The 17949-nt window shown below is 35.7% G+C and overlaps 2 protein-coding genes across 5 annotated transcripts; one reads left to right on the top strand and one right to left on the bottom strand.

Annotated features, from left to right (window-relative positions):
• The first annotated feature begins 4020 nt into the window (after positions 1-4020).
• Positions 4021-9851, top strand: LOC131011789 (ACT domain-containing protein ACR3). Of its 4 annotated transcripts, none has more exons than XM_057939628.1 (9): positions 4021-4775; positions 6015-6093; positions 6601-6675; positions 6905-6950; positions 7611-7725; positions 8087-8154; positions 8345-8950; positions 9064-9168; positions 9282-9851. In XM_057939628.1, the coding sequence occupies exons 3-9, from the start codon at positions 6611-6613 to the stop codon at positions 9600-9602; spliced, it is 1326 nt and encodes a 441-aa protein (XP_057795611.1). In that variant the 5' UTR covers positions 4021-4775; positions 6015-6093; positions 6601-6610; the 3' UTR covers positions 9603-9851. The 4 variants fall into 4 exon arrangements, with proteins under 4 accessions (XP_057795611.1, XP_057795609.1, XP_057795610.1 ...); XM_057939626.1 differs by having other exon boundaries at positions 4475-4982; XM_057939627.1 differs by having other exon boundaries at positions 4479-5198.
• A 4532-nt stretch (positions 9852-14383) lies between these two features.
• LOC131009634 (uncharacterized) lies at positions 14384-15014 on the bottom strand. Its single transcript, XM_057937046.1, has 2 exons — positions 14790-15014; positions 14384-14707 (listed from the first exon to the last, which is right to left on the bottom strand). Exons 1-2 carry the CDS (start codon positions 14991-14993, stop codon positions 14384-14386), a joined length of 528 nt encoding a protein of 175 aa, XP_057793029.1. The 5' UTR covers positions 14994-15014.
• Between the last annotated feature and the right edge of the window lie 2935 nt (positions 15015-17949).

The following is a 17949-nucleotide window of genomic DNA, read 5'->3' as shown; positions in this document are numbered from 1 at the left end:
CTTACTTTTGCTTTGAAGATAACAATATATCACATTTTATCTCACAACAACACCAATATATGAAGTCAACAAACACCAATATATATATATATATATATATATATATATATATATATATATATATATAGGGAGAGGTTCAAATAAGAACCACTAAATAAAATTAGAACGGAGAACCATTTTAAGCCATTCGATCGTCAAGATCTACGGTGGATGCATCATCTTGGTGGATGAATGCAGATCCTGGGTTCGAATCCTGAAGGGAGCAAATTTTTTATTATTTTCGGATGCATTAAATTTAATAGCAAATGCATTAATTTATATAGCAGATGCATTGATTTTAATGGTTCTTATGTTCTCACGATAAGTGTGGTTCTCATTATAACCACACCCTATATATATATATATATCAATTTTAATTATTTTCTACTCAATACTCAATTCAATACATTCCTATACATACTTTTGCTTTCAAGATATTTTAACTCACAACAACACTCATATATCAAGTCAACAAACACCTATATATATATCAATTTTAATTATTTTCTACTCAATATTCAATTCAATACATTCCCATATGATGATCAAATTGATATGTTTCAGAGAGAAATATTATTTCACAACATATGATGATCAAATTTGCTTTTGCAGCCTTCTCTTACAAAGAACTACTCCCTCCGTCCGCCAAAATTATGTAAAATTGCTTGGGCACGAGATTTAATAAAATTGGTGATGATTTTGATGTAGTGGAGAAAGAGTCCCACCACTTTATGAGATGTGTGGTTGAGATTGAATTTTGAGTGAGTTTTTTGTAAATAAAGAGTGTTAGTAAGGATAAAATATTAAAGAGGATGGTGGGACCATTGCCATAAAAGGAAAGTGACATAATCTTGGCGGACGCCAAATATAGTAATTTTTACATAATCTTGGCGGACGGAGGGAGTATTATTTTACAATAAAGTCTAAAATTAACATAAGCACAAATTTGTGGAAATTAAAAAAATAGCAAGAACAAATATCACCTAATGTTTTAACTTAATGCTATTCTAGAAGTCGTATATGGAGGCAGGGGAAAATGGAAAACTCAACTATGCAATCGATCAAATTGTTATTCACAACACAACAAAATCAATCAACATTCAAGCATTGCCAACATTGAGCAGAGAAGCCACAATCCCACAAGCAAAGTTAAGAAACCGAAAGAAAAAGATAAAAATCTAAGAAGTAAGATGTGGAAAAGATAAAAACTAGACAATAAATATGTGCCTTAGGTTTTGTCTTGTGAAACTAAAGGTGAAATCTGCGCCTTAGGTTACGTTTCTTCATTGAAATCTTTTTCCTACGAAATTCGACTTCACAGCAGCGGGGAAAGTTACGAGTGCGGCGAGGGACGTCGATAATGAGGAATTGAGGATTTGATGATGGGATGGAGGCGACGCCGGAAGGTATAACGTCAGTTGGGGTGGCACGGGGAGATGGCGGCGGAGAAGGTTATGTAGCGAAGAGAAGATACTAGGGCACTGTTATATTACATGATTTTACTTTGTTTCATTTTTTTTAAATATGTTTTAAAACCGGTTTTCAACCGGTATAATATAGTTTAACTAATATCGGTTTCATAACGTATGTAGGACACCACATGATAGAAACCGGTAGTAAAAAATCGGTTTATATTAGCGCACTTTTTTTAATAGAAACCGGTTGTATCTATGAAATCGGTTTTTGGAGCTACGAAATCGATTTTTGCTTAAAAATCGGTTTCTATTTAGTGGGTTTCTATTGGAGTTTTTGTTGTAGTGAATCTATCCACATTGGTGGCCAGTCTTCGTCAAGATCTTCTCATTTCCAAGCAACGAGAAGAAGATGAGGTTAAAAGTGATGCAAGAAGTTGCACGGAAGGATGTAGAACGAACTTTTGGTGTTCTTCAAGCTCATTGGGATATTATCAAAGATCCAACTCGTTTATGGAAGAAAGAGAAAATGAGCAATATCATGTTTGCGTGCATCATATTGCACAACATGATAATCAAGGATGAAGGAGAGCGTCCTACAGATTGGGAGGCCGACGCTGGTGGTGAGGACCGAATCAAGTAGTGGTCCTCAAACGAAGTTCAATACCAGAGCACCACCAGAATTCGCCGCCTATATGGCCCGAGCCAAACACTTCGCGACAGCAGTTTGCACACCTGCCTCCGAGATGATTTGGTCAAACATATATGGACACAATTTGGTCCTATTGAACCATAGTTTGTAGAATTTATTTTTTTTTCAAATTTTTGTAATATTTTTAATTATTGTTTTTTTTAAATAATATAATGTTTAATTTTAATTTTAATGAAATTTATGTTGTTAAATTTAATATTAAATTTAATTGAAAAGAATATTAAAAATAAAGATAAAAAGGTAAATTTAAGAACCCAAATGAAAAGAGCCTCACTATGAAAAATAGATTCTTAAATGATGGGAATCATTTTTAAAAGCTCATATGAACGATCTTCACTCCACTACGAATGCTCTTTTATACTTTGTTACTCTCGAATTATAACTTAGGACAGTACGTAATACACAAAGCATATACATCGATGAGAAATAGAATGAAAAAAAGGTGAAAATGAAGTAGTAGTGGTGAAGCGTATATATATATATCTGGATTGTCATCGATGAGTTCGATTTGTTTGTTTTTCTAATGGAGTATGTAAATCTTAAGCTGGAATACGATTCCATTTCTCGTGGTTCAAACAAATTATGCCAACTTGAATTGATAGATACCTCATATATATATATATATATATTATAAGACACACACTCTCTCTCTGCCATGATTATTTGATCTTGATTGGAATCAGTGCCAAACTGTAATGGTTGATGGTTGTGATACTTGAATAGAGTTTGATTAATGTGACATAAAATATGAAAAGAGGAAGTTAACTGATAAAGAAGATTAGAAGGATCCCACTAAAACCTAAATTAATGTCCAACGTAATTATTTTCCCAGGAATAATGGGAAAGCAAAATACAAGGTTTCGCGCGCCGACCAAGAATCTTGCTTTTGTATATACAAAGTTGGGATTTTGATTGTTATATGATGCTTTGGAAACTCCTTGATTTAACTAGTGTAGGACTACATAAAATTGTGATACTTGTAGGAGTATTTTGGTCGGTTTTAATTATATAAACTGTCCATTAAAAAATAGTTGAATCGTCTAAAAATTTGATTTTCGGACCTAACTAATTTAGACTATGTAATCCAACGGTTATTTTGATTTTTATTTTCTTATATTTCGAATAAAATTGGTCATTTTGAATATTATATGTGTGAAATAATGATAATTAATTTTTTGAATACCAAACTGTTTTAAAATTGATTTTTTGAATAATCATATAACCGAATAAACATAACTATTTTAAATCTAAATGTGTTTAAAATGTGTAAAAAATATCTAAAAAAATGATTTGACAATTATTAGTCAAAACTCAAAAGTCCATCTAATTGTTCAAGCAGTAGATCATTTGGTATGGTGGTTAAGTATACTTTTGACTGATAGCTGTTAAATCATTATTTTTTTTAAAACGTATCAGTAATGTGTAAGGTGTTGTCTCCCGAGTACAATAATGATTAAACAACTAAGGACAACTTACTTAATTTGAACAAAAAATACACATGTTTATAAAATAGAGCATCTTTCATATAAACTTAATCGATAGGAGCACTTTAAATTTTCACTTAAAAAATACTATAAATTGAATAAAAAGTATGTTTGAATTGCATTTCAAATCATTGAACCACACCAACTCAAAATTTAATTGCTCAATCGTCGACCATCAAACGATAAGTTACAACATAAAAGAATAATCTAAAAAATATACATAAAAAAAACCCTCCATCAATTATGAGTCTATGATCGACGGGTGTAGGAAATTTATTTAGTTAGAGAGCACCACCTTCTTTAGCACTTGATGTTATATTAATAGAAAATTAATATTGTTCTTTTATGTATGTTAATGTTATAAAATGTGAGTAATCTTTATAGACGTAGAATGAGGACTCTATTCCTGTGCATAGTGTTGAGTGACCCCGACTCTTAAGATGTATCAAGGATTATCATCATTAATTCAATTTTGGATTAATGTCGAGAGTTGTTTATTTTTTTAATGAGAGTTTGTATAAATCAACATCAGCCAGATCGGCAGATAGATATGTATGAGTAGGAGAGAGAGAGAGAGAAGTGGAACCAAACATTCAGAAGTGATGGGGCCCGCCCGTAATTAAAAGAGAAGCGAAAAAGGAAGTCAAAACCCAGAACCGGTGGTACACGGCACGCGCGGCGAGGAGCGTGGGAGGGAGCGCACAAGAATCCACTGTTGGGTCGCCGCGTCATTATCTGAATACAGTAATACGTTTGTTATTGCTGTACTTTGTCGGATTAGACTTAAATAATCCGAATTTAAGGGCCACGCTCTGATTAATTACTCACGCGCTCTTTCTCTCTCTAGCCTCCACCACCAACTGCATTCGCCCATGCATCCACGGCCCAATCTCTTCTTCTCCACCTCCTCCTTTTTCACCAACATCACAGATTCCTTCTCTCTCTAACCCACTATCCTAGAGAGAGACTGAGTTGTGAATAATAGTGGAGGCTAGTGCTCTTCCAACGTCGAAAGTTTCATTCTTGTTTCTTTTACTCCAATTTGCACACGCACAGGTCATGTATATGTGAAGCCAACTGTCAACTGCAAACTTCCCCTCGCACCTCTTCCATTTCTCAGACCTGCAGGTTAGTGAATTGTCCTACTCTTTCTGTGCGTGTGTGAGAGAGAGAGAGAGTTATTTGATGCTTTGCTAGAGACGTGATTCAATTGCTGTCGCTAGAAGCGTAGATTGATAGGTTTAATTACTTCCTAGTGTGATTCGGTTGCTATTCCTCTGTAAAATTGTTGTTTACTGATGAAGTGCTATGCTGATTTCGCGAATTCTAATTATGGTAAAATTTTACTGATTTCGTTAAGATGTAAAGCATTCTGGTATGCCTCTTCTTTTTTATCACCGTAAACAACTTTTCCTGGTAAAGCTTGCAGTGACAACTCTGAACTAGAGCAGCTGCTTTATTATTGATTTTGATTTGGCAAGTTGCTATTAACATTTTTCTGAGAATTGTGTGCTGTGGCAATCATGTTTTTGCAGTAAATGGTTCAAAATGGTGCGTAGTTCAGTTAGATGATATAGCTCGTTCTAGCCATGTCAAAGTTGTCATATGTTAAGCTATCTCATTTTGATAATTCTTGAATGATTTATTGAGCTCACCTGCCGCCCTGTACACATATGCTAATTGTGAGCGAATTACTATTCTTATTTGAACGTGACAAATATCTAATGCTTTTCAGATAAGTAAAAGATTGTACATTCTGTGTGTACAGTACTTCCAGAAGGTGCTTGATTGAGATTGAATTTTAGCTACAGTAGCTGTCCTATATTAAGAAAAATAAACTTCGGTTTGATGAAATGAATTACCCTTTTTAAACTAAGTTTTTGCAAGTGAGATAGTTGCACTGAAATTTTCATATTTCGGTTTTGGATCCCAACTCATTCTTGCTCAAAAAGGCTGTATTTCTGTATTGTACTGTTATGATGAATGGTTGAATTTGAAATCTAGGAGGGAATGAATATGCTGCTCTTACTTTTTCTTTGTCAATCATCAAAATTTAATGGATCATCCTTCCCCAGATTTTGTTAACTTACTTGGTAGTTAGTAGAGCTTGTCTATGATCATTTAACTATTGTAAATCTATGTTGTCACCTTGGTAGATGGATTCAGGTATGAGAAACAACATAAAATATGTCATGATTGGGAATGAGTGTTAGTCATCCACTCAGTTGTTTCCTTGCAGATTCACATTTGTTTTTTATTTTCTACAAATGACGAGATTACGAATATTTTGGCTTGGGTATCTTCTTCTTTCCCAAATTTAGTTAATTTGTGGGCTTAAATTGTAAAACTATTATCATCTTACTGCAGACAAGTTAATTGTCACAATGTAAAGGTGTTCTCCATAAAAGTCGTGCTGCTGGAAAAGAGCTAATCTTTCGCCAAAGAGGTTCCAGAATTTTCTTATCGAACATTGTTATGTTGCATTTCTGTAGATGTATGAGCTGTTCTTTGACTTACTATGACTTTCACCTTCTACCTTTCACGCGTTCTTGTACGAAAGAAGTGCAATGCGCTGAAAATGTGAACTATTAGTTGTCTATGTGGACATTGATTTGGCTTACGTTGCAGACAGTGTTCTTAATTCATTTTCTTCTTGATATCTCAAAAGTTCTCTAACTGCATTTATACTTTGAACTCCCTTATTTTCTTCTATTATTTAGTTATTAATAGGAAATCATGAGTTTTGTTTTCTTAACGAGAAGAAATAAAAATTTACTACCAATATGATCATTGTGGCTATTAACCACCTGCTTAGTACAACTATAAGTTATTGACAGTAAATTTCTATTCCTTTCAATCAATCAATTCCTTATATCAACAATTCAAACACTTCTATATTTCATGAAATGTAATATGCATGTTTCTCATTAATGCTCATTTGGCTATGACACAGAGAGGAGAGAATGGGTTCGTGGGCGTACTTCGATCCTGAGTACGAGACACTAAGCATCAGAATAAATCCTCCACAGTTCAGTTCTAAAACCATTCATGTTTACCAATAATAGAAAATCTATTGTTTGTGTCTTCTTATATCTTTGATGATCAGATCATGTTCTCATATTTTAGAATATCTTGCTATATAAGTGTTTTGATATTCAAAGTTAAAAATTTAGATTTTCTTGTTCTATCATGTTAAATTAAGGTTTTATTTTGGTATTTTTGAAAAATAATGTCCAAGATTTGTTTGCCTATTTCAGGGTGTCTGTGGACAACTCTAGCTGCAGGGAATGCACTCTGGTCAAGGTAACCATTCACAAGAGTTATCAAATTTTAGGGAGAACATCCGATTTATGGTATTTTGAAAATATATAGAATATTAATTTACTCAGCCGACATAGGGAAAAGTGTTTCTGAAAATTAATTTCTTCTCGAATATTGTAGCGTGCATGATGAAGCTAACATCAAGCAGGGAAAATGGGTTTTAGCACTTTCAGTTGTATCAATAGTTGCTCCTCTCAAAAAAAAAATATCAATAGTTGCAGAGTGGGTTTTTCTAGTAATGTAAAGCATAAAAGCAACTAAGCAAGACATGGATTATTAGTTACTAGGTTATTAAAATAAGTTATTTTGCTCACAGGGAGGACAGAAAGCACATACCTTTTCATTGAAAAAAATCCTAACTGAAGGATAGTTGTCTATGGTTTACCCTTGTACATGTCAACAAATGATTCTAGTATGTGCGTGTGTTGGCCAAGCGGTAGGTGGTTAATGCTCAGGGATTGAGGTCCTGGGTTCGAGTCCACTATCGTGCGGCTTTAAATTTATTTATTTACTTGTGTAATTTATCAAAAAAAAAAAAATTGATTCTAGTTGAGTGAGTGCAATATAATTGCAATTTGACCATGTCTGCTAGCATTCGTTGTGTTTTTGGTAAACTGACGAGATGAATTCTACATTGCTCAGGTTGACAGCATGAACAAACCAGGGATACTGCTGGAGGTGGTGCAAATCCTCACGGACCTTGACCTTACAATTACAAAAGCTTACATTTCCTCTGATGGCGGGTGGTTTATGGATGGTATGCATGTTTCTTGACTTCTGCCACCCAACAGCACTTAAAAGAACTCTCAGGTCTTGCTTTGAGGCTTTGAAATAACTAAATTTGCAGCGACTTTCATGCATTATTATACACTATATGATTTAATTAATTTACCAATCATTAAACTACTGATAAGATGAAATGTTGACAATGTGTACCTATTATGTGCTGACTAACACTATGAAGCTGTAACTGCATGATACTCATATATTAGCACATGTCTATGTGTGTCAGACGGTCAATCGGTTTCTAGTGTGGTCAGGTTAGGTTCATGTAAGAAGATAAGCAAACCACAAGCTGTTTTGGAGTTCCCTTTCATTGGCTTCTATTCTTTTTTCAGTGTTTCACGTCACTGATCAACATGGGCAGAAGATTAGCGACAGCAAGACTATTGAGTACATAGAAAAGGTATGCTGTATTTACTCATATCTTAGTTTTCCTAAACAAAATCATCTCTACTCGATTAACTAAGAAGCACGTGCCAAGCTTCACCAAATGTGATGCATGCATTTTCTTGTTTTCCAAGCCCCTTCTCGTTGTAGAAAAATATGTTCATGGTAGGAATCTGGTACATTTCCTAATAATTATGTAAAAATAGGCTTTAGGACCAAAAGGAAACATGTCGGGCTTATTGAAGCCATCACCCGGGAAGAGGGTGGGATTGGGCTCTATGGGTGACTGCACTGCTATTGAGCTTATAGGCCCGGATCGGCCTGGTCTCTTGTCGGAGATTTCTGCTGTGCTAGCCAATCTCCAGATCAATGTTGCTGCTGCTGAAGTTTGGACCCATAACCGACGCATAGCCTGCGTTCTTTACGTTAATGATAACATTACTAACCGTGCTGTGGATGATGCCTCACGGTTGGCTGCTATGGAAGAGCAGCTCAAAAACATTCTTCGTGGGTGTGGTACTGATGATTCCGTAGCTTATACCAGCTTTTCTGTGGGTTCAACCCACATCGATAGACGCCTGCACCAGCTGTTCTTTGCAGACAGAGACTATGAAGTTACTGGAACCGAGCCAGACTATCCTGTCAAACCAAATGTGACCATTGAGCGATGCGAAGAGAAAGATTACTCTGTGGTTACTGTCAAGTGCAAAGATAGACCAAAGCTCATGTTCGACATTGTGTGCACCCTTACAGACATGCAGTACGTCGTCTTTCATGCCACCATCTCATCCGACGGTCCCTTTGCTTCACAGGTATCCCCTATCTCTTGTTTCCAACACCAATTATTAGCAGCTATGCTTGTGTTGAATCTATTTACCCTTCACATTCGTCGCCTCTACTAATAAAGGGAATCTTCGATTTATAGGAATATTTCATACGCCACATGGATGGTTGCACACTGGAGACAGAAGAAGAGAAAGAAAAGGCCATCAAGTGTCTCGAAGCAGCAATCAGACGAAGAACAAGCGAGGTAATATAGAGATACTGAATTTGTTAATACACTTGCAATTACATACCTTTCTATCTTTATAATGAAAAAGAAGTACAAGTAGTGAGTGCATGTTTGTGTTGAAACATGATTAGGGTCTAAGCTTGGAGCTTTGTGCAAAGGACCGAGTAGGGCTGCTCTCAGAAGTAACCCGGATCCTCCGAGAAAACGGGCTCTCAGTCACAAGAGCAGGCGTGACAACAGTAGGGGAGCAAGCCATGAACGTGTTCTACGTGAGTGATGCATCAGGCAAACCAGTAGATGCAAGGACCATAGAAGCCCTGCGCAAGGAGATTGGGCAGACGATGAGGCTGAACGTAAAGAAGGCACCAATGAACACGAAAGCACTCGAAGCAAGTGGTTGGGCAAAGACCAGCTTCTTCTTTGGAGGTTTGCTGGAGAAGTTCCTCCCTTGAGCTTGTACAACAATTTCTCTCTACTAAGAAAACCTAGCTTCCATTCATGTTTTCACAGCTTTCTGCAAGATTTCTATTTATGGTGACTTGCTCAACTGCATGAAAACTGTAAAAATTAAGTGAAGAGTTGTAATAAAAAGCTGTACAATTATACTAGAAATTGTTGTTATCATATTGGAATTGTTGTACATAACGTTTCCATGTAAATTATTAATATATGCGATCCTATTTGATGGTGTGACTACTGCAGTTACAGCTTGCTATACTATTTTTCGTCATTTCCAATTTTTATATGAATGGTAGTATTTGATTAGGGTTAATGGCATGTAAATTACCAAACTATTTTCAAATTCTGGTATAAATTCTGAACTTAAAAGGGTATCATGTAAATAGCTGAACTATTAATTTAATCTAATTTTGTAACTCCGGTCAATTTCCGGCAGGGATATTTTGGGTAATTTGCACACATGACTTATTTATGTTGAGTTGGAAGTCGGATGTGACGATGTGGCATCCGCCTGGATGCCACATCACTGATACGGCGTCGTTCAGTCGTAGAGACTGTTGATGAACCGAAAAGTCCCGCCTTTTCCTTCATTTTCATTCCTTTGCAATATTTTTCATCTTCACTTCACTTTAATCAATACTCTCACTTTTGCCAGCGATTCCCAGCCTCTATCCTTTTTATCCTCACTTTCAGTCGTCAATTTTGTCGTATTTCACAGGCGACACTCGGTCCCAGTTCTTAACCCTTGTTTCGAAGCGAGAACGTGGGGTTCTGTCGATTTGTGGTCCCAAGCAGTAGAAAAATGGTGAAAAGGTAAGTGAGTGCGCCATTTATTATGTTTTGCCCTAGCTTTGATTATTCCTTTGTATCTTTGTTTTCGAAACTGTACTTTGTCGATTTTTGTGAGACTTAGGGTTAGACTGATGTATATTGATTACCCCAACTGAAATTTTGGTAGTTATTGTCTGTTAACGGTTTTTAGGGTTTTGTATTTCGTACTGGTGTGTAATTTTGTTAAATTTTTGCGTATTTTAATTGTGCAGTGACGATGGGTTTGGTTTGCATATTTGCCATGGTGGTAAGTTCATTAACTTAGAATGTAAACAACATTATATAGGTGGGGTGTTTCACCGAAAGATTGGGTTAGATCGTGATAGGTTTGGGTACTTTGATCTTGTTGATTATGTCAAAGAATTGGGTTATGTGGCTTGGGGTGGGATATATTATAGAATACCAACAACTCAGACACATAAGTTAATAACAAATGATAGTGGTGTTATGGAAATGTTGACATGTATGGGTGGACATGGAATCATTACTGTTTGTGTAGAGGATGGTAAATTTGTTTCAGATAAACAAGAGGGAGGTAAAGTTTGTGAGGATAGAACGCCTCAAGTACAGGTTGAGCCTAAAGGGAGTGGTAAGGATTTGAAAGAAGGGTCCATTGCGGGTGGGAATGGTTCTGAGGGTGAAGGGGAGGGTTTAGAAGAGACAGTGGTAGCCACTGATTGGGGTTCAAACGATGATGGAGAATGGGGGCCTCTGGAAAATGCAACGTTTTCTGAGATTGAAGATTATATCAACGGGGAATTTTTTGACAGTGGTAGTGATAGTGAAGAAGAAGATTATATACCTAGTGACAGTGAGTTATCTGATGTTAGCTTAGGGGACCTAGATTATATTTCTGATGAAGAGAACATTCAAATGCGAAAGAAACTTAAAACTGTTGATTGTGTTTTTAAATTGATGAATGAAAATGGTGGCTTCGAAGCCGATGTAGAACATGCACACCATTCTGATTATGAAGATAATGAGAAAGAATATGTCTCTGATGACACTGATTCTGACTTTGAACAAAGGCTGAGGAAAAAAAAAGTGGTTTATGACCCTAGATGTGACCATAGCAAAATGCAGCCTGTGCTTGGCATGTATTTTCAAGATGCTTTTCAGTGTAGGGCTGCCTTGACTACATGGGCAATTGAAAATGGTCGATATATCCATTTTAAGTCCGTGACTAAGAAAAAATTGTTTGCTAAATGTAGTGATCAGCAATGCCCTTGGCAGTTGTATGGTAGTTCTGTCCAGACAATGGGTACGTTCATGATTAGATCTTGTGTTCGGGAGCATACTTGTGCTAAGGCAATGAGTAATAAACTCTTGACTTCTCAGTGGATAGCTAAAAGATACCTGAACGTATATAGGGTTAGATATAACCTTTCGGTTAAGGATTTGAGTGCAGACATTCTGGAGAGGTTTAAAGTGAGGGTACCAAAGGATAGACTTTACAAAGCTAGGAGAATGGCTCAGGAGATGGTTAGAGGTTCAGTTGACCAACATTATGAAATGATCAACAATTATGTGGCTGAGTTGAGGAGAGTGGATCCAGATGGCAGATACGAGCTTCTTCTACAATCAGATAATGTTTTTAAAGCCTTTTACATGGGATTGAGTCCTTTGAGAGTAGGTTTTAAGGCCAGTTGCAGGCCTGTAATTGGGATTGATGGGTGTTTTCTGAAAACGTATTTGGGAGGGCATCTTCTCTGTGCCACAGGGAAAGATGGGAATAATGGCATGTTTCCAATAGCTTGGGCTGTTGTTGAGTCTGAAAATGAAACTTGTTGGAATTGGTTTTTGCAAATATTATGTGAAGAACTCCAAATGGGTGATGGCACTGGATGGACCTTCATTAGTGATCAACAAAAGGTAACGAAACTCGAAACACTACTATACTTTAGTACTTTTAATCAAATCATGATATCGTTGTAAGAACCTTAAGTGTGTACTTTTATTTTGCAGGGACTACAAAATGCGGTTGCAGCTTTAGCACCGGAGGCTGAGCATAGAAACTGTGCTCGTCACATATATATGAATTGGAAGAAGGTTCACAAGGGCCAAACCCTTAAAAACCTTTTCTTTCGAGCAGTTTATGCCACATTCGAAGCCGAATTCAAACTTGCGGTCCAAGACCTGATGGATGAATCACCACCAGCCTTCGAGGATTTCATGGCACGCGATACTTCCAAATTCTGTAAGGCCTTCATCTCAACACACCCCAAGAGTGATAGTGTAGATAATAACATTAGTGAGTGCTTCAATGGTTACATATTAAATGCTAGGGGTAAGCATGTTATTCACATGTTAGAAGAGATAAGGTCTTCGTTAATGGTGAGGCAGGTAGAAAAATTTAAAAACATGAGTTCTGTGAAGGGTAGGTTGACACCGAACATAGCTAAATTGCTGGAGAAAAATGGCATGTCAAGTGCTTATTGCATTGCACTTCCTGCCTTGCATGATTCATTTCAAGTGCAATATGAAGGTGACACATTTATTGTTCATGTAAAAACTGGAACAAGTGGGGAGAACAACTGTTCTTGTAGAGAGTGGGATCTCACAGGGATCCCTTGTAAGCATGCATTGGCCGCTATAAAATACATGGAGCTTGACCCAATCAATTTTGTGTCTGAGTGTTTCACCGTGCAAAAGTATTTGTCTGGTTACGAGCATGGTATAAGACCAACTCATGGGCCGAAGATGTGGCCCCAAGTTGAAGGTCCTATTGTCAAACCACCCCCTAAAACAAAGATGCCGGGCAGACCAAAGAAAAAGAGAGTGCGAGCACCAGAAGAGAAGGATGGCCGAATGACCAAGCATGGAGTGATGATGACTTGCAGTAACTGCAAACAACATGGCCACAACAAACGTCTATGCAAGAATGAGGCAGTCATAATCCCACAAGGAGAAAAGGTAAATAGTTAATGGCTTTCAAGTTACATGATTGAATATGAATCTTCATTTGCATATGTCTTAGAGGAGGAGAGGTAGGCCATCCAAACAAAGGGCAGGGGGACCAAACACTAACAACGCACCTGTTTCAACACAATCGACTGGAAACAAAGCGAAGTCAAGCAACAAAAAAGGCAATGAAAGCAACAAAAAAGGCAATGAAAGCCAGTCCAAGAGGAAGTCAAGCCATTACAAGGGACGAGGGGCTGCCCTCAAGGGGATTGGTGTCTACATCAATGAAGAAACAGGAAACTCGTTCTATCATGTATGTCTTTCTGTTAGCAAGTGCAAACATGTATGTCTTTCTGTTGGCTCAAAATCATTCAACTTTCATGTAGGGTTCTAGTACAAGCAAGAAGGTAACCCAACTGCACAAATACAAAAAACCAAGAAGAGTTGATGAAGGTGTATCATCTTCCCAGAAGGATCAGCCAAGCACCAATGAAATCCCTACACAGGAGAGTAGGGATGATGGAGGACCTACAACACAAGACCTTTGAAGATTAATTGAAAAGAAGCTGTTACCTTTTTGTAATCTCTTTTTTGTAAACTGAAAATACTTGTCAGCATTTGTGCTTTGCTCATTGATGTTGAGCTCTTTTGAAGATATTTTAGGGATAATTTGGCTACTATTTAATGTATATTTTGGTGTATGGCAGTGTATCAAACAATATGCTATGATATGATAACTATTCCAGATTTATATTCTGAGTTCTCCATTCTTATTCTTTCCTTGCTTGTATAAACTAGTTGGAATTGGTTCTGAATGTATGTCAATACAAATAGGTTTACAGCTAAAAATGAATTACTCATTACTAAACATGAAATAGATACATTACTTACTTACATTAACAAACCAAAAGGAAGACATTATATGTCTTCATTACCAACCAAATACAGAATATAGATAGGTCTATATATTGCAAAAGGAAGAGAACATAATTCTCTTCAATCTATCTATCTAACTAAAACCTACACCAACTGAACTACCTTACTTCAGAACCCACAACAAAGCAAACAACAAGGCCACAACGCAAAGAACCCATTTGGTTGTCCGAATCTTGAACAACAGACCACGTACAATTCCTTCCAGTGTCTCATTCCTTGCCTTTAGTAGACCAAGCTCAACGACAGCTGAATTCATTACAGCCAATCTTGATTCCAACCTTTGACTGCTCAAAGTAGCCGCCATTGTCGCTTGATCCCGCAACTCCTCAGCTCTAGCCAGATCATTCCGAAGTTTGGATATGCACTCTTTGTAGTGGTCATTCAATTCTGTATCAACCCACTCCCATAACCCACAATCTTCGGCAGACTACATTCACAAAAACAAAATCGAAACATTTACTTACATCATTATATGAAAGGAATTAAATACAGAGTTAACTTCAACTAACCCCTCGACGGCTGCAGCAGTAGAATCGCCGCATAGGGTTGAGAGGGGTGTGAGAAGTTCTCAACGACGCAATGCCGTGTTTGCATAGTTTGGGCAGCCCAGCGGAGCTACCCGAACGCGAATTGTATGGTGAGTTGAACCCCAACTCAGACGAGCTTGAGCTCGAAAAGGATTCTCCGGTCTCGCTATTCCACCATTTGCTCATGGTTGCGTCGAATTAATTTAGGGCAACAAGTGTGGAAATGTGGAATTAGGTTTTAAGGTTCTAATTTATAAAAAAATCAGTCTTCAGCCCAAACGACGACGTATAGACAGTAATTTAAACGACTGTGTTTAATTGTTTGTCCGGTGAATCCAGGTAGGATTTCCAGTCATCCACGTCACTAATTTTCAATCGGCAAATGACCGGAGTTACAAAATTAGATTAAATTAATAGTTCAGCTATTTACATGATACCCTTTTAAGTTCAGAATTTATACCAGAATTTGAAAATAGTTTGGTAATTTACATGCCATTAACCCATTTGATTAAGTAGTTGGGTTGCGTATTTTTTCCTCAAAATTAGTATTTTTAATGTGATATGAATCAGGCAAAATTAACTTAAATGATAAAAATTAGGGTAATTTTAATTATAGCCCCAATTTTACTCTTCGTAGCCTCCTATATTAAAATATTAAAAATATTTATTTAAAGTCTATTTTACCCCTTAGCTCCAATTCCTTTTTATCTTTTGACGTGAACTTAGTCCCCCATTCTTCAACAGATCAAAACCTATGCCTCCTTCTTCAACGGATCAAAATCTCTTATTCAATTCATGGATTAGAGACATCATTATCCCTTATTTCATCAAAACACATACCAAAATCTTCACATTAGTCATCTCCCTCACCATCTTTGCGCTCCTCGTTTCTCTACTCCTTCACATCTCATCAAATCATTCAAGAAACCTCTTTCTCTCTCATCAACATAAATTGCAATTTAGTAGTGTATGAATTTATAAACAAGACAATGAAATAGTGAATATTAGGCTACGTTACTCCATTTCTCTGTAAGTCAAGCGCCTTTGAATTCCGATGATATGGTAAGAGCCTATAGCTGTGCGTTTTCACCTTTGATATGCTCGACAACACCTCCAACGACGTAATCTTTCTTATTACCGTCACTCATTACTGCACATAAACTCAAAAACTCCAATAAAAGTTGTCACAGAAAATTAAAAACATTAAAAAAATTAAGGCTGGCTAGAACAAACACACACACCTTCAACTTTGTAAATATGTTTCCTCATTTTACTTTCGCATCCTCTGTAATGCAACAGACACTCTTAAGACCGCCACCTGAAAAAACGATGACGACAAATTAATCAGAAGTGGGAATGTGCTTGTTCTTCTATGTTTATATTTCTGGAGGCTATATATAAATATGTTATTTTAATTTGGGGCTAAGATCAAGCATTCTGATCCAAAATAAAAAAACACAAAAATCAAAGCCTTACATCAATGGTTGCAATGCACGCTTAGGCGTGGGCATTAGCTTCCCCACCGGAAGAGACAGTTGCGGGCCTTGCGGCACATTATAGGTGGGGTAAAACAGTATATTTATAAAGATTTTTTTATTATTTATTATGTAGGAGGTTGTGAAGAGTAAAAATGAGACTATGAATAGAATCTCCCTAAAAATTATCAAGCGTACATTTAAGCTAATCCTAAAAAATTAAAGCCCCTTAATATATTTTAAACTTTAGTTATTAATAATTTTCAATTTTTGTTTTGTTTTTGTGTTTCATGCAAATCTGCAACTATTGTGCAATAGCCTGTAAACACATTTCAAAAACTAAGTGTCACATGCTCAAACATATAAAGATATTGATTTGAACGAGATTTAGATTTGAAACTTCAGGAATATTTATTTCCCCACTAAGCTACTCCAAAGGGGCATTTTTGTTCTTCCTTTGATTTAACCTCCAAACATGTATTTTCAAAGGATGAAAATCCTTACAAATCCACTCTTTAGCCTATAATTCTACATTTTTATAGTTTAGATGTTACTAAGTTCTTAGAGAATTTTATTTATTATTGTAACACTATGAACAATAGTCAAATTTAATTTGGTTGGTTGATGTTATTTGTTTTGGTCGTTTGGAACATTTACAATGGAGAGCTCCTTTGGGGACTCTATAGAGCTCCTTATATCTACCTCCTCTACAATGGGGGCTCTATAGATTTTAATTCAATTTTTAAAAATTGAATTCTTCATAAATATTTAATCTTAAATAATAATAGTCATTAAATTAAAACTCCTAGAAATAACGCCTAAAACAACCAAAATTTTCGGTTGTTAAATTAGCAACCCAAACGACCAATTTACGATTGTTTAATGATCGAATTTTAATTAATTTTTTTAGTTTTTTAATGATCAAAATTTCGGTCGCTAATAATTTTTTTAACAATTAAAAATTCAGTCGTTAATAGTTGTAATTTTTTTATTTTTTATTCTTTTTATTTTTATTTTATAAAAAAATATTTTTTTTTATTTTTTTAACGATCGAATTTCAGTCTTTAAGTATTTTTTTATTTTTTATTTTCTTAACCACCAAAACTTTGGTCGTTAATATTTTTATTTTTTTATTTTATTTTACTCCCTCCGTCCATGAAATGTTGTCCTACGGGAGGGAGACACGGGCTTTAAGAACATTTGTATTGTTTATTTAGTTAGTGGAGAAATGGGTCCACAAATAAAGAAAAGTGGAAAAATTAATTAAGTTAGTGAGGGAAAAATGGGGCTCACATGTTAGTGAGTGGAGAAAATGACCCACAAATTTACTAAAAATAAATTATGACAACTTTTTGTGGACAGACCGAAATGACAAATTAGAACAATATTTCGTGGTTTTTTTTTTTTGAAAAATAATGATAAAAATTCGATCGTTAATAATCAAGTTTTTATTATTTTTTAACATATGTCATTAATTCGATCGTTAATATTAATTTTTTTAGCTGTTTTTTAAAATCAGTCATTATTTCGTTCGTTAATATTATTATTATTATTTTTTATTCTTATTTAAAAATTATTGAGAATTTCTTAAAATCGATTGTTATTTTTTAACAATAATATTAATTTGTTTGAAAAAAATTAACGATAATATTTTTTTTTTCAAATCG

This window comes from Salvia miltiorrhiza, chromosome 2 (assembly GCF_028751815.1).
Source record: "Salvia miltiorrhiza cultivar Shanhuang (shh) chromosome 2, IMPLAD_Smil_shh, whole genome shotgun sequence".
NCBI lineage: Eukaryota > Viridiplantae > Streptophyta > Magnoliopsida > Lamiales > Lamiaceae > Salvia > Salvia miltiorrhiza.
This window is presented reverse-complemented; position numbering and strand designations above follow the sequence as displayed.